General features: G+C 55.6%; 1 protein-coding gene and 1 long non-coding RNA gene across 2 annotated transcripts in view; one reads left to right on the top strand and one right to left on the bottom strand.

Annotated features, from left to right (window-relative positions):
* The window catches only part of ZCCHC24 (zinc finger CCHC-type containing 24), a 61,834-nt gene that overhangs the window by 8,771 nt on the left and 30,810 nt on the right, over window positions 1-22,253 (bottom strand). Inside the window, exon 3 of the mRNA XM_067710382.1 lies at window positions 3,351-3,515. Within this exon, the coding sequence (XP_067566483.1) occupies window positions 3,351-3,515 (165 nt within the window). The remainder of the gene's footprint in view (window positions 1-3,350; window positions 3,516-22,253) is intronic.
* Window positions 15,089-22,128, top strand: LOC137209144 (uncharacterized). The gene is made up of 3 exons (XR_010935916.1): window positions 15,089-15,286; window positions 18,163-18,291; window positions 18,862-22,128. It is a non-coding gene; the product is annotated as an uncharacterized lncRNA (long non-coding RNA).

Below are 22,253 nucleotides of genomic sequence, written 5' to 3'. Positions count from 1 at the left end.
AGGAACCCCTCTGCCAGCACGGGCCACGCACAGGGGCCCTGGGGGAGCAGAGTTCAACGAGGGCGAGCATGCTGACAGTCAGACATCTGGGGAGGTGCTTTTGAACCGGGGCTCCCGACCAGCTCAGGAATTGCCAGGAAGACTTCAGGATGCAGGTGCCGTGGCTCCTTCACACTGCCCGCCTTCAGCCCCAGCCCCGACATGCTCCTACCACACTCTGTGCATATCGCGTGCCCTGTGCCCAGCCACTGGGTCATCGAGCCTGTCTCGGCGCTCCAGGGCCTTGGTGTCTCCCTTGGTGCCATTAGCTTGTGGGCCAGGCCCCCTGCACTAAGGAGCCCCTTGTCCACTGGGCTGCACGGCCAGCTTCCCATCTATTTGCCTGTGTGCGACAGTGTGGGTGATGGGAACCACGGAAACCCTTGGGGGCAGGAGGATGGAGAGTCTGAAAACAGAGGCAAAGGAGGCCTGCGCGAGGGTCATAAAATCACAAAATGTTTCAACCACAAGAGTCCTCTTGGACAACTCCCAGATGCTCCTAGTAGGATAAAGACCAAATTCCATGCCATGGCCTCTGAGCCAGCCCAAGGCAGCCCGGCCCCTCCTTCCGCACTTTGCTTCACCCCTCAGCTCCTCCAGTGCTCGGCTGGGCCCTGTCCTCTCCTCTCTGCACGTGCTGTTCCCTCACCAGAAGCGCACCCTCCCCTCTCTGCCACTCCCACCCCAGCCCCCTTCGTCTGCTGACCCTCCACTGCCCCTCGGAGCTCAGCCTGACGTCACTGCCTCGGCGGATCCTCCCCCATCCTCCTGCCTCCCTTTCCCTGTAGCCTCCTCTGCCGCCCCCCCGCCCCGCCCCCGCTCCTGCCATCCGTCTTGGTGACTCAGCTTACACAGGGAAGGCTCGCCCCACCCCCGCTCCCCGTACCCCAACTACCTCACCAGCAGTGACCGTGTCTCCCACCATCCCCTCAGCCAGAGCCTGGACTTGGCCTTCAGAAACCTGCTCTCTGTCCGGCTCTCGGTTCCCGCACTCCCCCCAGCCCTGGCCCCGCCTCTCCATCAGGGCCCCTCTGGCTTCCCTTCCCAGCCGTCCAGCTCACAGCCCAGGACCACACTCTTCCAACATCACACCTGACTCTTTGAACTCTTCCCTCTGAAACACTCATCTGGCACACCTCTGTCCCCGAACCCCTGTAACACCATCTCTGGCCCACACCTGTGCAGTGAACACTACTGGCCAAGTCACAGAACCGGGCTGACGGCTTGGGTGACAGTTATGATCTCGAAGCTCACCCTGGGCTGGCATGCTGCTTGCCAGTCCGGCTATGTTTCTCTAGTAGGTTCGCTTCCTCCCTTGTCCTTCCCCAAGCCCACCACACCCCTCCTCACTCTGACTTTTAGCTGAAAACCTCATGTCCCATTTCACTGAGAAAACAGAAGCCCTGGAAGTGAGGTCCCCCTTCTCTGCCCCATCAAACCCACGCCCCTCCCCAATCATCCCCCACCTCCCTCCCTCCTGGGCTGATGATAAGGCATCTCCCTCTTGTCCCCTTATCACCAGCCTTTTGCTTTCTTCTGGGTCATTCTCATTTGCCTATAATGTGCTCCAGGCTCTCCCATCTTCAGAACACCCATCTCAACGCCACCGTCCCTACTCTAGCTACTGTCCCATTTCTCTGCTTCTCTCCACAATCAATGCCCTTTGCAAAAGTGGACAGTGAAGGTATTTCCTCTGCGGCCTGGCCCAGGGAACCTCCACCACCATGGACACTGCCCTGGCCAACAGATCCGCTGTGAATTAACATCTCCCGTCCGCCTCACGTCCGACCTAAAGGGCATCGGCTTCAGTGGTTCTCAGAGCTTGGTGGCAGCTCAAAAAGTCCTCCAGGTAAAAGTGATGCCCTCCAAAGTTTCGGGACCACCTCCTTATTACCAAACCTCCAGGGCCCTTCTCCACGGTCATTACACCCGACATCTCAGCGCCCGCCACCACCTGTGCTGCCACCCTCCCACCCCCAGGACTCCACGCTCCTTGGTCCCCCTCCTCGCCGGACGCTTCTCCTCCATCTGACCTCCGAATGCTGGGATTCCACAGCACATGGTCTGAGGAATCCCTTCGCTACTTTACCCACATTCTGCAGGCAATTTCATCATTCCCTAAACACCTTTAGGCCAATGGTACCCAATTCCCGGTGAACCACCTTGACTTCTCATATGAGCTTCAGAATACCAAACCCAACTGCCCTCTTGACGTCTCGACCTGGATTTTCAGGAACATCTCAAATGTAGCATGTATTAGAGATCTCTTGCCTTTATCTAGAACACCTCTGTCCCATCCCAACTGCCCCCAGCCCAGGCTGCCCACCTTGGTAACGACCACCTCCATCCACTCAGGAGCTCAAGCCAGAGTGTGATTGTTCTCATTCCTGGATTCCTGGCCCCCCCTCACCTTTCACATCCGACCCCGTGATGCTCTGTGTTGGACCCAAATCCAGAGCCACCACCTTAGTTCAGACCTCCTTCGGTTCGCCCGGGACTATGGCCATGGCTTTCCTGCTGGTCTCCCCAGTCTCCCAGCCCCTCTAGGCCAGTCTCTACACACAACCAAAGCAATCATCTCAAAATGAAGCCGAAAGCCCTGTTGCTGGGGGCTTCCTTGTAGGGCCCCCCGAATTCCTCTGGTGACTGCTCCATTTAGCTCTCCCGTATCTCCCACTCCACTCTCCTGTTCCTTCACTGAGCTTTCAGCCTTGAGCATCTCCAGCCCAACAGTCTCAGGGCATTAGCACTTGCTGCACCCTCTTCCCAGGATGACCACCCTCCCTCTGGTGACAGGTCTAGCTTCCTCCCCTGCTTCAGGCCCCAGAGTAAATGCCGCCTCCTCTCTGCAGCCTGCAGTAAGTGAGTGCTGCCTGGGACGAGCTGCCTCAACCCCCTCCCAGCAGGGCAGGCCGGCCCTTGGCCACCAGCCCCGTTGCACAGTATCTGGCACCCAGTATCCACCTTGTACACATGCGCCAACTGGGCGAAGAACCAACAAAATGCACTTTTCTACAGCATCCCGCCGCCTGCGTATCCCTCTTTGTGTCACGGTTGCAGTTCGTTACTTTCAAAATTCACTGGGGTCTGTGGTCTCAGGGTCTTCGTACAGTTGCCCATTTATCTTCCTTCCCTTCCTGGAGAAACAAGCCCTCTCCCCCCCACTTCCTATGAGACAAGGAAAGAGAGGGCTAAGTTGGATAGATCTGGTCCCATCCCCATCGTCTTGAGGCTCAGTAAGGGAAAAGCTCCCCCTCCCCTGGTCCTTCTGCCTCACCTGCTCCCGCTCCCCCGCCCCTCGCCCGGCTCACCTGCTTGTGTGGGTACACGTTGATGTGGCACTTGATGCACTCCTGCCCCATATTGGCCCAGGAGTTCCCGCTCATCCATTTTCTCTTGCACTTGGGACACTTGTACTCGCCAAAGCAGCGCTTTTTGCCCTGGTACGGGGTCAGACCCTCGCCTTTGGGGCGTGCCTAGAGGACAGGAAGCAAACACAGGGATTAGGATCCAACAGGCCCAAATGATGCCCCACAGGGGTCCTCATGGTTTCCCTCTTCAGCCTTCATGCCCTGTGTCCCCGTGTGCCAGATACCTTTTGTCCTCAGTCCAGAGAACACCAGAGTCACCCTCAGAGCACACATGGGAATCCCAAGGCTGGGAGACTCGTGTGGGGACAGAGAACAGAGGAGGTGGTGAGTGGCGCACATCTCTTTTAGATTTAAGGGAGCAAAGTCCTCGATGGTGGCTAGGAACTACTCCTTTAACTCTGCCGTCATGAAGGGGCAGCTGGTGGTCACATGACCTCACACAGGTGCTCTCTGGCCCTGGGTGGTGTGGTTTAAATGGCTACTGAAGAGACAACGCAGGCAGAATACAACCTTGTACGCAGCGAAAGTGTGTCTCCCCTCACCCCTGCTCCCAGCCATCTGCTGCCTTACCTGGTGGCTATCTGAATTTCCTTTAGACCACCCCAAAGATGGGCTCTCCATTTACAAACATATACACCATATACATACGTACGTGCAGCCTTTCTTTTCCCTCACTCGTATGGAGACAGATTATATACTTGGTTCTACATCTTCCCTTTTCACTTAATAATATATCTCAGACATATATATAATATTTTCCACCAGATCAGTATAAACAGAGCTGCTGTATTGTGTTTGAGGGTTGCACAGTATTCAAATCTATGCAAGGTTCGTAGTGCTTTCCCATCACTACTGCAAATGTCTAGATTGTTTCCACTCTTCTATTACAAGCAATGCTACTATGAATAACTTTGCATATATGTGTGTATGTACATATATAATTTTGCACAGGTGACAGTACATTTGTTGAATAAATTCCTAGAAGTGAAATTGCCGGGTTGATGGGTATGTACAATTTTCATTTTTAAAGATGACAATTGCCACTACCCGCTTCCACGCCTCCAGCTGCAGGTGTACCAACTTAATGTCCCGTCTCCTCCCTAACAGAGTTTTCATCTTTGCCAACCTAAGAGGTAGAAAATCTTCTCAGAGTAGCTTTGACTTGTACGACATGTATTATGAGCAAGTGAGAATTTTTTTTTTTTTAAATATGTTGTCTTCTGCCATTTTTTAAAAAAATTTATTTATTTATGGCTGTGTTGGGTCTTCGTTTCTGTGCATGGGCTTTCTCTAGTTGTGGCAAGTGGGGGCCACTCTTCATCGAGGTGCGCGGGCCCCTCACTGTTGTGGCCTCTGTTGTTGCGGAGCACAGGCTCCAGACACGCAGGCTCAGTAATTGTGGCTCACAGGCCCAGGTGCTCCGTGGCATGTGGGATCTTCCCAGACCAGGGCTCGAACCCGTGTCCCCTGCGTTGGCAGGCAGATTCTCAACCACTGCGCCACCAGGGAAGCCCAAGAGAGAATTTTTGCATTTAAGAACCACTTGTGTTTCCTTTGTGAACTGTTAGTTCATATACTTTGTGATTTTTTTTTTTCTGCCGGGGTTTGGTATTTTTCTTGTTGATCTGTAACTGCACTTTATATATTAAAGAAACTGGCTCTCTCCTATATGGTATTTTTTTTTAAGCAGGTTTATTGAGATATGGTTCACGTACCCGACATTTCACCTATTTAAGGTGTACAGTTCAGTGGGTTTTAGTATATTCACAGAGTTATACAACCATCACTACAGTCTAATTTTAGAACATTTTTCATTACTCCCCCAAAGAAATTCTGTATTCATTAACAATCACTCACCATCCAACCCCCCACTTCCTCACCATACCCAGCCCCAGGCAACCACTAATTTACTTTCTCTTTCTATAGATTTCCCTACTCTTGACATCTCATACAATAATTGCCCTTTCGTGTCCGGCTTCTTTCGCTCACTGTAGTGTTTTTAATGTTAATCCACATTGCAGCATGTATCAGTATGTCATTCCTTTTTGGTGCCAAATAATATCCCATTATATGGTCGTGCCATATTTTATTTACTCATTCATCAGAGGAAAGACACTGGGTTGTTTCTAATTTTTGGCTATTACGAATCATGCTGCTATGAACATTCATGTACAAGCTGCCTAGTGTTTTAGAGAGTTGAATTTGTTGCCCCATTATTTGAAAGTGCGAGATTTCACATAGAAATATGACCACATTGGTCCAGAATCCTTGCTGGTGATGAGCAGCTGAGGTTAAGGAGTGGCCACCCCATCAGACCGACTGCAATGCATTCTCTGTGTCACCTCTGTTCCGACCAACTGTGCCCTGCATTATGTCACCTGCTTAGCACTCACAGGATTTGAGTTTGAGGCCGGCTTAAATGCAGGCACTACACTGTGACTATCAGTCATTCCTAGACTGGCATCCTGAGCATTGCCTGGGAGCTCATTAGAAATGCAGAATCTCAGGCCCCATCTTCGATCCACTGAATCAGAATCTGCATTTTCACAGGAGCCCCAGAGAATTCATACACTATTAAGTTTAAGAAGTACTGGTCTACGAGGTGGTCTGTTTCCATAGTAATGTTTCCCTGGGTATTTGCCCGTTTCTGAAGTAGTGTATAAAGGTTAAGAACACCAGACTCTGGATTCAAATCCTAGCTCTGTGATCCTGGGCGAGTCACTTCACAAGACTAATGATAGGAACTACCACGAAAGACTGTTCTGAGGATTAAGTGAGGTAAAACACTTAGAACAATGCCTGGCAAATCGAACAGGAGTATTAATTATTATTATTTAATAATATAGAACAATAGCGGTATATAAAATAATAATTTCTTCCTTCAGTAATCATGTCTTTCTTGCCCAGCCACCATTACCACCACTTGGTGACAGCCTACCAGAATTACAGACAAAACCCTAGAAATGGACGTACGTGCTGAATGTGTAAATCTAAACTTAGTGACAACGACGCCGTGCTGGTCTTCTGGGCCCACTGCCTAATGTCTTTTGGATCGTTGTTGGCCTTCCTGGAAGCCATCATATCCTGGGGAGAAGACCGAGCTCCAAGGCAGGGCTGGCTCTCCGCACTGGTCAGGTCCATGAGAGAGGCTAGTTATGCCAAGGGGAGCACTCGGCGTGCAGCCAGGGCCCAGGGTCCAGTCAATTTGCAGTAGACAGGCCACCTAGGACTCTGAAGGCCCTTCGAGTTGTGTTGGTCTCAAGATACGGGGTGTGCAGTGACCCAACCACTTCTGGTGGCACGTTTTTCTACCTGGTGCCTGGTACCCCCAACTTACACAGCCTCCGTTCTGCAGTAATCCCGAAATAAAGTACTAGATGAACTCAGTTGCCTGGTCCCTGTTCTTAAAGTCACTTACATTTTAAAGGGGGACAAGAGACAGGCATGCGGTGCCTCACTAATGGTAGGATTTGAGACTTCTTGGTGGAAGTGGGAAATGTGGGGGCCATCACCAGCCAGACCCACTCTGGGATCTGGTTCTGCAGGCCTCTTGGTTCAGAGACTGATGGGACTTGGCACCTGGCCTCACACAGCCGGGTCCAAGGGCAGGGGTCAAGGCATCTCGGGACACTCAGCAGAGTGAAGGGTGAGGATTGGGGCAAGACTGACAATTCAGTTCCCAGAAAGTCTCTGCTTCAGAAATGAACAGGAAGGAAAGGTACACAAATAAAAAGACACAGCATGTGCAGCAAAGGGAGAAGCAGGAAGGTGAGAGAAGAGCAAGGGGGTGAGTCGGAACGCATCACCACACCAGGTAATTAGAAACCTGGACATTCTGGAGCCTTCCATCAAGGACTGGGAGCTTCTGGGCAGGGACAGGGGCTCCAGGCTCCTGCAGTATCAAACATCTTCAGCGCACCATTCCCACACTGCTGTCAGGCCAGGCACTGGGAGGGCCCAGCTCTGACACCCCCCCACAAGATACGTGGCTCAGATCTTCGACTTCAGGGCCAGATGCCAGTGGTGGCATTCTACCTCTGCCTGTGACTATCTGGGGGACCTTCAGCAAGCTATGCAACCTCTTTGTGACTTGGTTTCCACAGGAACCCAGGATGATGGTAACGGGCCAGCTTTCCCAGCGCTGTTGGAGGGATTTGATGCATTCACGCAGATGAAGGTCTTAGCTCGGTGGGTGGACACTGCAAGTGCTCAGTAACCGTCAGTGATTTCAGTAGCATTCGCTTCTGGGGCTTGTGCAGGGAGAGGGAGCAGATGTGTTCCAGGTGATACAGAGGCTGGGGCTGAGACCAATGGGCATAAACCGTAAGAGGAAAGTCCCAAAGATGGGAGGGAAGCCTGAGTAGAGGGTGGGCTCACCACCCCTGTGTTGCCGGGGGTGTGGGGGGGTGGCAAGTAAAATAAGAACAGCATTAGGTTTCTTCACCTTCTGGAATCCTCAGGGGGAGCCATAAAGGTAGAGGAAGGCTGTGGAAGCTCTGAGGATGCTGCTGGCAGAGGACAAAGGGAAGAGTGAAGAGAACAGACTTCTATGAAGGACAACCTGTGAGCTAGGCTTTGTGCTACAGCTCCACGGCCTGTCAGGCTCCCATTCAACTCTCCCCATAACCCTGTGGGGCAGGGAGTATCATCACCCACTTAACAGATGGTGAAACTGAGGCACGGGGAAGGGGAAGCACTTGCCAAAGAGTTTCCAGCATGTGAGGGGCAGGAGGCCAGGCCCAGCAGGCTTTTCCACAAGGCTACACCCTTTCTGTCTGTCACCCCCAAGAGTGTCCCCACCATGAAGCTGAGGCCTGTGCTCAGGAGAAGAAATCCCCCAGGCCCCAGGGCCTCCAGCTCAGCCTAGCCCAGTGGCTTTGCCCTCCTACGGGTCAGAGGGGAGAGATGCCTGTGGGGCAGGGGCAGAGAGGCAGTGGATGGAGGGAGGGCAGGCCAGCAGGCAGCTCTGGGCAGCGAGCAGCAGCTTCCCGGAAGGGCTCAGTCCCATCATTCTTACGCTTACAGACAAGAGCAGGGCCAAAGGGAGTAGGAATTTTTGACAGAAAGAAGGCTTCTCTGCCCCCCACACTTTCCCCCTGCCTCTCCTCCCAGAAAGGCATGGCCTCTTCTCATAAACGTCAGCATGAAGCAGACAGTGACTACCAATGGCCCTGCAGGGACCACTGCCCATCCCGACTGGGAAGTAGGCCAGGCCTGACCAGGCTCTCCTGACCCGGGTCCCTGCCACACACCCCTCTGGGAAATCACAACTGCCAGGAGCTCAGGCAAAGCTCAGTGGGGCTCAGAAACCAGCCCTCTTAGTACAGACAGGCCCTCTGGGGACCAAAGAGGCCAGGGAACTTGCTCAAGGACACATAGCAAATCAGGGACTGAGCTGAGACGAGGCATCAGGTCCTCTGACCTCCAGATCAGGCTAGAATCACCATGGAGGGGAGCCTGGGAAGTGAGAGATGGTGGCTGGCATGGTGGTGGGAAGGAGGACTTGTGCCAGGGAGTAACCAGGGCAAAGCTGGGCGGGGAGTGGAAGGAGACATCCGGGCAAGCCAGCAGCTTGGGGAGAGATGTAGAGGATGCTGACACTACCTGTGCACTTTTTCGGGATGGCTCAGTGCTTTCTTCCCAAAGGCTCATGAGATTTCTTGTGGCTGGACGCTAGGTAGTGAGCTCCCTTTCACTAGGGGTATGCAAGCAGAGACTGGGTGAACAACTATCAGGGACATTGCCAAAGGGACTTTTGCCCTGGTCAGACAATTGGACCAGGTAACTCTGAGGGCACTTCAGCTCTGTAATCCTCCCAACTCTTGTTGCTGGTGAAGGCCAACCAGGCAGGTGTGGAGAGGGAACACTCTCAGACGCTGCTGGGGGTGGGCGTGAACAAGTACATTTCCTTCTGCATTTCTATAGTGCAACTTGGTAAAGGTTTCAAACTTTAAAAGTTCCATTCCTTCCCTCCCAGCAAATCTATATCTGGGCGACCATCCTAAGGAAATAAAAGATCAGAGGTGCAGACCACAGGGATGTTCAAGGATATCCATCACAGCATTGTTTATGACAGCGACAGCCTGGAAAAAAACGAATGCCTTGGTTCCCTAAATGACGTTACACCCATTGGACAAATGACAACAAAGCCATTGAAATATTTATGAGGTTTTTAAAAAAGGTTTGGGAAAACATTTTAAAAAGAAAGCAGGATAAGCGATTGAATATAGACTGCTCCCAGAGTAAAACTGTAAAAAGGAAAAATGTGCAAGGAAAGGGCCGGCAGGAGATCAGTCAGAAGTGTTCAGAGGTTGCCTCCAGGAGACAGGATGCTCTGCTCTAATTAATGAATTGTCTTGAATGAGTAGGTATGACTTTGATGGAGAAAATTATGATGGTCCATCAGCCGACTCCCTGGCCTGCAGGCCCCTCCTGCCCACAAGGGGGAGCCCTGTGCTTTTCCAAGGTGGTGGGAACAGACAGAGATGGCAGCTCTGTCCATACTTGTCCCCTGGGGCCTGGGTGCCAGGCAATGGCCAACCTCTGGCTGCTGGTTCTGTTGGACCACGTTCATGTCCGTAGAGCTGCCCTCCCCGCCCCCCCGGCCATGGAGTGGACTTCCCACCCCCTGGATCCCATTTGCTCCCTCAATTTTGAGGACAGCTGGAAGTATCCACACCTATCACATGACATAAGAGTCTGGCTGGTCACTGTGCCCATCAATTTCCCTGCCCCTGCTTCCTGAAGTCCCACCAGTAGTGAGTCAGGCTTCAGAGTGAAGTTTGTTTTCCTCTTGGCCCCTTTAAGACTGTCTTTTTTTAAAATTTTTGTTTATTTATTTATTTGGTTGCGTTGGGTCTTCGTTGCTGCGCGCGGGCTTTCTCTAGTTGCAGCGAGCGGGGGCTACTCTTCATTGTGGTGCACAGGCTTCTCATTGCAGTGGCTTCTCTTGTTGCGGAGCATGGGCTCTAGGTGTGTGGGCTTCAGTAGTTGTGGCACGTGGGCTCAGTAGCTGTGGCGTACAGACTTAGTTGCTCCACGGCAGGTGGGATTGGGATCTTCCTGGTCCAGGGACTGAGCCTGTGTCCCCTGCATTGGCAGGTAGATTCTGAACCACTGCACCACCAGGGCAGTCCCTAGACTGAGTCTTTTTTGCAGGGAGATGACATTGTCATCGTTGGTAGCTTGAAGGAGAGCATCCCAGGGACGCTGGCCCAGGAGGGGGCAGTGAGGTGGGGTGCTGAGGACCTGAGGCCATGCCCTGTGCATCATGGCTCCACACTGGCTTCTGCCCCAGGACACATGGCCTCTGCTCTCTGGATCACGGTTTTGGCTATGGGCCCCAGCTGCAGGCCTCAGCCCCAGCCCTGGCCACACCACCTCTGCCTGCCTGCGCCCGGCCAAGCTCTGGGACACAGTAATAGCCATACTCGTTGGGTGTCTTGTCAGAGCCAGACCCCCTTTGTACAATCACCTTATGAGTCAAGTATGCTTAGTCTCAGGTTTCAGATGAGAACACCGAGGCATGAAGAGGTTAAGTAACTCACCCAAGGCTATACTATCAGCAGGCGGTAGAGTCTGCACTTGAACCCAGGCCGCTGACTCAAGCCCATCCTCTCAATTGCCCCGCAGTGTGCGAAGACGATATTAAGATGAGGAACCCATCCGGCCAGGATGGTGAGAAACAGGAAAGTGTTGCTACTGTCACAGACCCTGGCATGCTGGGTGGCCCAGGGGGCATCCCTTCCCCTCTCTGGGCCTCAGTTTCCCCATCTCTCGAATGAGCGTGGCACTGACCACTGGGCAGGCTCACTTTCCTGCCTGAGGCCCATAGGACAGCCTGGCAGCCGCCCTCACGCTCCCACTCTGCCAGGGAACGCTAGGCTGACCCCACAGTGCGTCCAGCTGACAGGCACTGGCCGAGCCAAGAGAAGCAAGGGAGGAACAAGGAACAGACGGGCTCCTTGCTGGATCCCTGTGCCCCCGTCTGCATGCTCTCCTGTGGCCAGGCGGCCGAGGTTATCCTGGCCTAGAGTCGAGAGGGAAAGAGCCCTGGGTTTGAGATGCCCTTTCCATAGATGAAGACACAGAGAATGAAGGGCCCAGGACTCTTTGTGCGTCCCTGCTGGCCCTTCCTGGAAGGCCCAAGAGGGTTCTGGGGACCCTTTCTAAGGGCTGGGGGCTCTCCCTGGAGGAGGCAATGCCCCTCTCCCAGAGTCTCCTCTCTTGAGCCCCCCTTCCTCAGGCCCACAGGTACCCCCTTGCCCTCCGTGCTGTCTCTCCTCTCAAGCCTGGACCCATGGGGAGTAAACAGGGGCTGCGGTCAGAGGCCGGGGCTCAGCCCTGGCTCTCCCAGGCCCAACCTGGAACTTCATCTGCCGAGTGTAGGAGCTGGGGCGCTAACATTTCATGAGCACCTACTATGGGCCAGTCACTTGCCAACCTGTCACTCCAAAGCTCTTCCATTCTATGGGAGAGCAAACAGAGGCCCAGAGAGGCCCAGCAAACTGTGCAGGGCCCCACAGCCGTGGAGCCAAGACTTGAACCCGGTCCGCTGACACCACAGCAACACCCCCCCACCTCATGCACAACCGCTCCTGAAATGGTTGTGGGAAAATGAGAGAACAAGCCTGCTCCTAGGACCACGACTCCACCTCTGAGCTCCGACCCTTGGCTACCCCTGCAATTATTCATTCATTCAACTAACATTTATTGAGCACCCGCTCTGCCCCAGGCTCTGTGGAACATTCCAGGAATATGGAAATAAGCAAGACAGATGAGGAATGCTCTCACAGTCTGGGGCCTTCCAAAGGGACCAGCCCTGTGTGGCCCTTTCACCAAGCGTGGTCCACACCTGTCACAGACACCCTCGGACACACATTTTCAGGCTCTGGCCCAAGTCAGACTCACACCTGCAGAAACACTCTTGGACCCACGTTCTCAGGCAGAGGCTGCTCTTCACCCAGTCCTCCTAGGTGACAGGCATGGGGCCAATGCAGGACACGTGAAATGATCTCTAATCAATGCAACAGCCCTATGAAATCAGCACTCTGAACCCTACTGACAGATGAGGAAACTGAGGCTGGGGACAGGGGTAGCACTTGCCCAAAGTCACAGAATCAGTAAGCGGTGGGGCCCGCATTGGAGCCAGGATCCGGGCTTAAGCCTGTTCAGTGCCCGGACCCATGCTTCTCTTTCCCCTGCGCCCTGTGACACTGCTTTAGCCGCCCTCCAAAGACCTCCACACTCACGTGTCCACACACACGGCCCGGGGAGGTGGGCAGGAGGGCTGCTTCAGCCTCTGCAGCCTGGTCCCGGCAGCTGCGGGCTCGGCGGAGGCCCCAGAGGAAGCAGGCGATCAGAGGGACAGGTGGGCTGGACCCCGTGGCCTGCAGGCTGCTGGGAGGGAGGAAGGACGCGGCAAGAGGTCCCCCTGGGTTTCCTCCGGAGTCTCAAGGGCCCCCTTGTCTGAGCACAGGCGTCCTGGCCCCCTCCCCCAGGCCCCCTCCCCTTTTCTGGGTTCCTGCCGCAGCCCAGCATGAGCCCAGAAGGCCCAGCCTCCTCATTGCCCCCCCCACCCCACCCCGGCTCATTCCCAGCCCAAAGCCACCGCAAAAATGCCATCCTGATTCCACAACACTAGGGTTTGTCCAAGTGCAGGGGAACAATGACGCTTTCACAGTGCCAGGAAAAGGTCTCAGGAAAACCCTGGGGAGGGGGCATGGAGTGGAAGTGTGGAGACAGGGAAAGGGCTGAGATGGAGAGGAGAAGACAGGGGGAGGCTGGGAGGCAGGGGCAGAGCAGTCAGGAGTCAGGGGTAGGGAGCCAGGAGACTGAGAAGACAGGAGGGCAGGCGGGGGGGAGGAGTGACAGACGAGGGGAGAGAGGAAGCGGGAAACGAACCAAAAGGGAAGGAGAAAACAGATACAGGAGGGACGCCCCGACAGAGGCCAAGAAGCCCCTCCAGGACCCAGAGCGGTGTGGAGGCCCCTGGCACCCCACAGGCCTCTGGGCACTGTGCCCCTAGGAGCCCCTCCCCACCACAGGAACCCCTCTCTCTGAATCCCACCCCAAGGCCAGGCAATTGGAATTGCTCTGAGGCAAAACTTTTTGGAAAGCAGAGACTTTGTAATCACATGAACAGCCACTCCCTAAGCTATCTGCTTCCTGCTTCTGGCTTTCCTCCATTAGCAAACCGCACGGATCAGAGCTCAGGGGCGGGAAGGGAAGGGGGGGGGCGTCCAAAGGGGTGGAAAACATCCGAATCAGAGCGATTGCAAAAGGCCTGGGTTTTCCTCCCCTCCTGTGACTGAGGAGGGAGACAGCTATCGCTCGTCCTGCCACCGCCACAGGGAGTGGATGTGGTGGACGGAAGACCTGCAACCACCATGCGGTTGGCCCAGAGCTGGATGCAGCCCTGAAAACCATTCGTTCTCCTGAGCGGGTTCCCGGGTCCCTGCTCATCCCTGTTTGGGTGGCCTGTTCACCCAGCAAACCCTTTCTTCCGACGCTGCTTCCTCCCCAGCCGTGGCCACAGCCCGGGTCCAGCCAGGCTGAGTCACCCCCAGGTACTTTAATGGCCAGGCTCCCCAGACTTAGGTAAAACACTCAAGGCTTTCGGACCCTTCCCCAGCTGACCTCACCTTCATCGTTGCTGCTCCCTCCTACAAAACTCGTGCTCCAACAGAGACAACAAAACCATTTCCTGCGAAGGACACGCCCCGCTCTGCCCCCATGCCTTGGCTTTTGCTGTTACCTCCGCCCCGAACGTTTCTCCACCCATTTCTCCACCCGGTGAACGCTCATGTATCCAGGGCCAAGCTCCAAGGCCACCCCCTCTGGCCTCCCCCATCCCAGACAGGGTTAACTGCCCTCCTCAGGGTGCTCACGCCACTCTGAGTCCCAGGCTCGAGCGCTAGCTGACAGCCCTCCCACCGCCTCCCCCAGAGAAGGCGCTGGCTCCCCACGCTCCCAGGGGACTTTGTGGTCGGCACCGCTCGCTCGGCTGTGGGTCATGTCCCGCCCTGACCCGGCCCCCAGCATGCTAGAGATTTCATCCTGAATGTAAAGAACTTTTGGAAACTGCTGTTTCTTCGGTCTTGTTTCCCAGTAGTCTCTGAGTGTGCTGGGGCCCCGCAGGGCCCTCCACATCTCCTCGGGGCACCCTGGGTGGGGCTCAGAGCACATCGACAGCTGGAGGGGACAGTGGTATGGGCAGTGCCGGTGATGGGTGAGGTGTGTGGGCCGGAGTCGGGGTCACGCAAGCAGGAGGTGGCAATGCTGGGGCTGGCTCACTCTGAAGACGCTCCCCCTGGGCTGCGCTGAGCACCCTGGAGGGCCGCCTCAGGCCACCAGCGCCATTTCCACAGACTGTCTGGTCCCTGGCTCTGCGTCTGAGGCCATCCCTGTGAGGCCTGGCCAGACATGACCCGGCTGGACGTGGCTGTAACCAGCCCAGCTCCATCTGGCTAGAGGGAGGCTCTGCACCAGTCCTGGGGGCAGAGCTGGGGGCAGGAAGGCGGTGGGTAAGCCTACAGTGATGCTTTGGGTGTGAGGGTCACAGGCCTGGGAGGAGAGGACAGGGGAACTCAGCTCAAAAATAGCGATGGGGGAAGGGTGTGGAGGGTGGCCAAGCGCCAGAACAGAAATCTGATCTGTCCTGGCCGATGAAACGCTGAAGTCGGCAGTTTGGGGCCACTCTGGCAGGAGCTGGGGCTGAGGCTCCCAGGGCTGCCTGGTGAGAAGCTGCAGGCCCAGCTTCCAGCCTCGGCTCTGTCCTCACATCCATTGCTCCTCTCCCTGGGCCTCCATCTCCTCCTCGGCTCACAGGGGGTAGGAAGGGAAGCATGCTGTCCACCTCTGAGAACTTTCATCAGGTGAGTGTTGGAGTTTGAGACACTTAGGAGATGGCGACAGCCACAGGCGGGAACCGCCCGTGGGGAGTGTCCACTGAGCGCCGCGCCGGCCACGCGCCTGACTTGTAGGTGACTTCATTGTGACCCTGTTTCCAGATGAGGCAACAGAGGCCCAGAGAGGTTAAGTCACCTGTCCAAGGTCACAAAGCAAGTCAGTGGCAGGCCTTTGATCCCAGTCTACCTGGCTGTCATCCAGTTCCCTCGCTGCCGAGTGAGGGTCAGAAGGCTGTGGACTGGGTTCAAGGTTGTCTGTGGCAAGTGTAACTGGGCAGAGCAGGGGTTAAGAGGCTCCTGGAGGCCAGCCCAGGCGTCTGCCCGCTTTTACCATGGTTCCACAGTGTTGGCCGGTCCTGAAACTCAGAGAACGGGCCTTGGGGAGGAGGGTGCGCATGGCTGTAAATGCATGTGTGTTTGTGTGCGTACAGGCATACGTGCACCTCTCACGGTCACTGCAGGGCAGCAGACCATGGCACAAATCTACCCGTGTTCTCCCCTTCAGGGTTGGGGCCTGGCAAAGGAAGAGCCGCCCTTCTGCGACTTTTCTAGGGGGTCACGGCGAGGAAGCCAGGCACTTCCCACCCACACAGCCCAGGCTGCAGTTGACCTTGCTTTTTCACCCAGGGGCAGGAAAAGTGTGCAAAACCATCCCTCCCCCACCGTCTCCAAGAGCAGGGGTGCTCAGCACAGCGGGCTCTGTAGCAGTCAGGAGGACAGAGCTGTGCTGTACAGCCCCAGATGGTCCAATACCCTCCCTGGGCACGGCTGTAAAACCCTTACAGCTCCTGCCACGTGCAGTGTTACCTTCACCAGCCATTCCATCCTCCCTACAACCCCTACAGATGAGGAATCCAAGGCACAGAGAGGTTGGGAGATTTGCCTGAGGTCACACAGCCGGGAAGCAGCAGAGCTGGGATGCAAACCCAGGTCTGGCTCACTCCCACAGCACCACAGCACCTCTGCTATGGTCCCCAGCTCCGACCTTCCGGGGTGTCCTCGCCCTTGTCTGTGGGCAGCCCCCGTAACAATAAACCTGCTCGTGTGCCGAGGAGGCGGGGAGGGGAACGTGCCCATTACAGGAGGGGGGCCGGCTGGTGGTACTCGTTCTCACACCACCTCTGCACGCCAGTCCCACTAACTGGCATCTCCCATCTCCCAACAAAATCCCGTGGAAGCTGCACTTCCCCCTGGAAGCCTTCCTTGACTGCTCCTGCTTGCAGGGACCACTCTGTTCTCGGCCCCCTCTGCGGCTCATCCCGTGCACTCTGTGCCCACTATACTCCTGTGAGGGCAAGCAGTGCACACATGCCCCTTTGTCAGGGTTCTGAGGCAGCTCCTTTAAAGTGCTGACGGTGGTGTGAGCCAGGCAGGCACGGGACCTGCCCTCACGGAGCGTTTGTCCCAGAAGAGCTCTGGTGTGGGAGCTGGGCTGACCAAGCTATGTGCTATCTGCCTCATTTAATCAGCCCAGTAACCCCACCACACACAGTATAGCAACATCCATCCATTTTCCTTACCAGGAAACCAAGGCTCACTTCCAAAGCCACAGAGCTGCGAAGTCTACATTCCATCTTTCTGACTCCAGATGCCCAAGCTCTTAATTCTGGAGCACAGGTTATTACACTTGAGCGTGCATCAGAACCATCTGCGGGGATCGTTATCACACAGGCTGCTGGCCCCATTCCTAGAGCTCTGGAATCAGCAGGTCTGGGGTGGGCATAAGAATCTGCATTTCTACAAGTTCCTGAGTGACGCTCAGGCTGCTGGCCCAGGGACCCACTTTGGGAACAACTGCCTTAGGTGATACTGATGACAGTCTGTTAAAGTAGGAGTGTCAATCGCATACTGTCTTTTCCACACTGCCCCCTCCCCTCATGCCCATTCTACAGCCCAGGAAACAGAGGCACAGAGAAGGCAAGTAGCTAGCCCAAGCCATACAGGAAGATAGGGTCGGAGCTGGGAATGGAGCCCAGGGCTCCTCACCCCAGCAACTGGTCTGGATGCAGGACAGTGAGGCTGCTAGGCTTAGCAGGACAACGGCCCAAGGTGAGGAGAAGGGCCATCCCTTTAAAAGTGGAACTGGTGGTGGGGTGCTGGGGGAGGGCTGGCCTGGCTCTCCTGGCCCAGCCCCAAGCCTGTGACTCCTCAGCATCTGGAAAGCATCACAAGGAACAATGGAGGGAGCAGGGGGCCTGGCTGCTCGGGGGCTCTGGCCCCCGACTGTTCAGGAAAGCAAAGGAACTGGGGCCCTGCAGCCCTCTGCCGCACACACACCCCCCACCGCTGTTTGCTTTGGCCCCGGCACACAAAGATCCCAAGGGGCCCAGCTGTCAGGAAAAGTCAGCCCCGGAACTACAGACCTGGGGGCCGGTGGCCAGGTTGGGTGCCCAGGCAAGGAGTCAGGAGGCACCGGCCAGCCCAGCTCCCGCTCAGTGGGCAAGACTCCTGTATTACGGTGGCTCCCCGGGCCTCGGTTTCCCCCCAGGAAGCTCAGGTACCACCCCGCCTGGGCTGGCTGCTTACCATGTACTGGCACGGAACTGACCAGCTTGGCACCTTGGCCCACGTTGCCCCCAGGGGCCCGCTTGTCCTCTGCAGGCCAGTGGGGGCCAAGCAGCCAGCCGTGGAGTGGGGAAGAGACGGGGACAGTTACTGGGTGCCTTTACCCCGCCTGCCACCAGCTCTTCCACTCACGCCCTCAGCGCATATGCACTGAGCACCCACTATCTATGAGGCACCACAGCAGAGCGGTTAACAAGACAGATGTGATGCCGGACCCCACAAGCTTCCAGTCAGGTGGGAAAGGAAAAACGCCAAGGATCTCATTCAAATAATTATAGCCATGATGAAAGCTATGAAGGAATGGGATGCTACGACAGAGACGACTGACAGGGATCCCGTCTTCAGAGAGGGAAACACTACTGTGGGGTCTGTCCCAGCCTCCAAGGTTTCACAACTTAAACTGTAAGGTGGGTGTGTCTTTATTTTTAATTTTTATACAAATTTTAAAGGTTACTTTCCATTTACAATTATTACAAAATATTGGCTATATTCCCCAAGTTGTACATTACATCCTTGAGCCTATCTTACACCCGGTAGTTTGTACCTTCCACCCCACAGCCCCTATTTTGGCCCTCCCCCCACACTGATAACCACCCGTTTGTTCTATCTGCAAGTCTGCTTCTTTCCTGTTATATTTATCAGCGTGTTGTATTTTTTAGATTCCACATATAAGTGATATCATACTGTATTTGTCTTTCTCTGTCTGACTTATTTCACTTAGCATAATGTCCTCCAAGTCCATCCATGTCGCTGCAAATGGCAAAATTTCATTCTTATGAAATGGCTGAGTAGTATTCCATTGTACGTATGTGTGTGTGTGTGTGTGTGTGTGTGTGTATAAAACCATATCTTCTTTATCCACTCATCTGTTGATGGACACTTAGGTTGCTTCCATACCTTGGCAATTGTAAATAGTGCTGCTATGAACATTGGGGTGCATGTATCTTTTCGAATTAGTGTTTTTGCTTTTTTTTCAGGTATATACCCAGGAGAGAAACTGCTGGGTCATATATCAATAATAACTCTAGTTTTAGTTTTTTGAGAAAACCCCATACTGTTTTCCACAGTGGCTGCACCAATTTACATTCTAACGTGGGTGTTTCTTAACACACCCCACCCCTACCCCAGCCCCAGCATGCCGCCACCAATGTGCTCTGTGACGTGGGACAAGCCCCTTCGCGGCCTGGGTCTCAGTTTCCCCATCTGTCAATGAGAACATGACGGGAAAGGCAAATACTTCATCTTGCGCGTCCAATTACTTGCTATCGGAGCACTTTGTTAAGAGAGATGCTGTGGCAGCATCCTAGCTCGATAGGCAAGAATAATGTAATTTTGGTGCTATCTGCCTTGACATGGCCGTGGGCTGGGGGTGACGGACACACAGGACTTGTGTTGGCATTCCAGGCCTAGGCGATCGCCAAAGATCCTTCCTGTGCAAATGTTCCACAAGCAGACAGCACACAGGCTGAAGAAGCAGACAGTGGTTGAGTCTGGCGTGGCATGAGCCTTGGCTTGCCCTAAGGCAGAAATCACTGCTTCCTTCCACCTCTGGGCCTGTAACAGATGCTAGTCTAGCCCCGCCGGTGCCACATGGTTTCAGAAACACTCCTCTTCCAGCCAGCCTTCCTGGCAGACATCCCCCTGGGTCGCAGTTTGCCCCCTGTACTTTGTGCATCTCTGTAGCAAGCACTGAGGTACCCCACTCAGTCTGTGAGCCTGTTGCCTTCTCCCAGGCCCCTCCCCGGGGACAGAGACCATGTAGGATTCCGCTCTCATCCTCAGGCCCAGCGTGGGTCTGGCGCAGAGCAGGGAGCCTCTGGGGAGGAGGTAAAAGACAAAGTGATCATTTTGGACATGACCATCATCCTGAAATAAGTAGCTAGAGGAGAAAGCCAGGAGGGCTGGGGAGGCATGGGGAGGGGGGCAGGCAGCAGGCTGGTGACTTCCTGAACAAGCATGCCGCCGATGTTCCTGGTCCTCAGTGTGGCTATTGTCCCTGCCGGTCCGGAGAGCGGGCTCAATAGGGCCTCTGTCCCTCCTCGGGCAGGCTGGCCGGCTCAGTGGCGTCCCACCCGGGCAGCTGGGAGGCAAGGGCCGACACTTCCTGTCCCTGCCGCCGAGTGTTCCGAGGGGCAGTGAGAGGGGAGGGGGACCCTCGAGACAAGCACCCATCTATGTCCCCCAGGGGAGGGCTGCCCAGCTGGGGGAGGAGGCGGGAGAAGGGAGAGCGGAGCTGGGGATGTGCTCACCCCTCTGCCTCATCCCTTCTCCTCCCAACCAGCGCTGCCTCTGAGCCACTCTGGCGCCCCTGCTGTTGCTCAGACAGGCCAAGCACATCCTCGCCTTATCTCAGGGCCTTTGCTCTTACTGTCCCCTCGGCCAGGAGTGCCCTTCCCCCAGATCTCTCCGCATTGTTCGTTCCCTGCTTCATCTATCTCTATTCAAGTTGCTGCTGCCTCGGGGAGACTGTCCCAACAAGCCTTCTGAACACAACCTAACACCACAGCGCACCCATCTGCACCTACGTCTTTACCGTAGGTCGTCCCACACCGCGTGAGCCGTATTCTTCCCTTGTCTTTCCTGTTCACTATGGACTGTCCCCGGTGCCTGGGGCAGTGCCTGGCACACCGTAGGTGCTCCACAAAGACGTGCTAAATGAACAGATAAAAGTAACACACTTGAACATCCATCTACACACCGAGAGACGTGCTCTGGGAGAGCAGAGCCCTCTGTGTCGGGGGCATGTGGCCAGGGTGGCTGGGGAGGAGGCCCCGGGAAGTACAGGAAGAGCCAGGTGAAGATAAAGCAGACAGGGATCCACGTGGACCGGGCAGCTTGCGCAAAGGGCTGGGATGGCAGGAAGCGTGGAGGGCTTAAGGGTTAGAGGCCCGCGGAGGCCAGCCCACACCGGCCCTGGGACCACGCCGCCGAGCTGGATTTTAGCGTGGGAGTCAAGGGAAGTCAGGGAAAGATTTAAAATCAGCGGTGGCAAGGTCAGCCTGGCGTTTCAAGAGGTCTCTGGCTGCGTTTAGAGAATGGATTGAATGGGGGGAGGGGCACATGGAACATGAGGACACTTGGGGGCTGCAGCCACATGGCTAGTGAGAGGCGATGGTATGGTCTGGGGAGGGGCGGCAGAGAGGAGAAGGGTGCAGGGACTCCAAAGACAGACAGGAGGTACCGTCCACAGGACTTGGGGTGGCCCTGGGGGAGGGCGAGCCAGGGGTCAAGCCTCAGCCCTCCTGCCTGGCTGTGAGGGCTGGGCCAGGGTCCCCCCCTCTGCTGGTGACAGCCCTGGTTCTAACTGGGGGAGGGCAGGCAGGGGGAGGTGATGGACGGAAGGAGGACTGGGCAGCAGGCAGCAGCGATGGATGGGACAGCCTCGTCATAACTACCTGCCCAGCTCCTTCCCAGGGCCCTGCCCTCAGAAGTCAGGAGTTGCCCATAAACCTGTCACCTGAGCCTGTACAAGCTGCCCCCCGGGGGAGGGGCCACCACAGGTCTGATGTGGAGGGGGAGCCAGATACCCTGGTGTGGTGCTGCAATTACACACACACACACACACACACACACACACACACTCCCCTGCAGGTGAGCAAAAGGCTCTCATTACAGGAAGGAGCAAGCTAGAAACGCCAAGGTTCAAGGCTTGCCCACAGTCTCGAGTTGCCTCCTAGGCCCTGGAACGACTCTTCAGAGCCCAGAAGGAAGAGTCAATGGAAAAAGTGCTGAGTCTTAAAGAGGGATAAAACTCAGGAGGAAGGGGAAGAAGCTGGAGTCGGAGGGAAAGGTGCCCTGGGTTCTCCGTGGTCCAGCCTCTCAGTGTGCACAGCAGGTGATTAGCAGGGTCTCCGGGGCAGGCAAGGGGACCTCCAGCATCACACAGCCCATGAGGGGCAGGACAGAGCTCAGATGTCCCCAATCCAAGTCCAGTGCTAGGGGAAAGCCTGAGGCCGATGCAGACAGGAAGGAGTGGAGGGCACTTCCAGAAGCTCTCCTAGCACCTTCTCAGCCCTGGGACCCAGCCATGCTCCCTGTGAGGGTCTCTCAACCCCAGAGGAGCACCATGCCACCTGATACCAGCCACGTCCCCAGGCGGGCACATCTCCTCCCCAGGGTTGGCACCAGGGCAGTACTCAGTACTCAGTTCAGGGACCCAAGGCAAGCCCCCCGGAAGCCCAGCGTCTCCAGTCCCTGAAGCCCACCCACATGTGCTCCTATGGGTCCTGGCCCATCTCTCCCACCCCTGCCTCACTCCCAGCAGCCCATAAGGTCAGAATCGCGGGAATGGAAGGAACGGTGTGGGAGACTGGCATGTGAAGGCCATGGAGCAAAGCCTTCTTATTCTGCCCACAAAAGGGCAGTGAGC

Source organism: Pseudorca crassidens, chromosome 16, assembly GCF_039906515.1.
Source record: "Pseudorca crassidens isolate mPseCra1 chromosome 16, mPseCra1.hap1, whole genome shotgun sequence".
NCBI classification, from domain to species: domain Eukaryota; kingdom Metazoa; phylum Chordata; class Mammalia; order Artiodactyla; family Delphinidae; genus Pseudorca; species Pseudorca crassidens.
The sequence above is the reverse complement of the archived record's forward strand: the minus strand, read 5'-3'. Positions and strand labels throughout refer to the sequence as shown.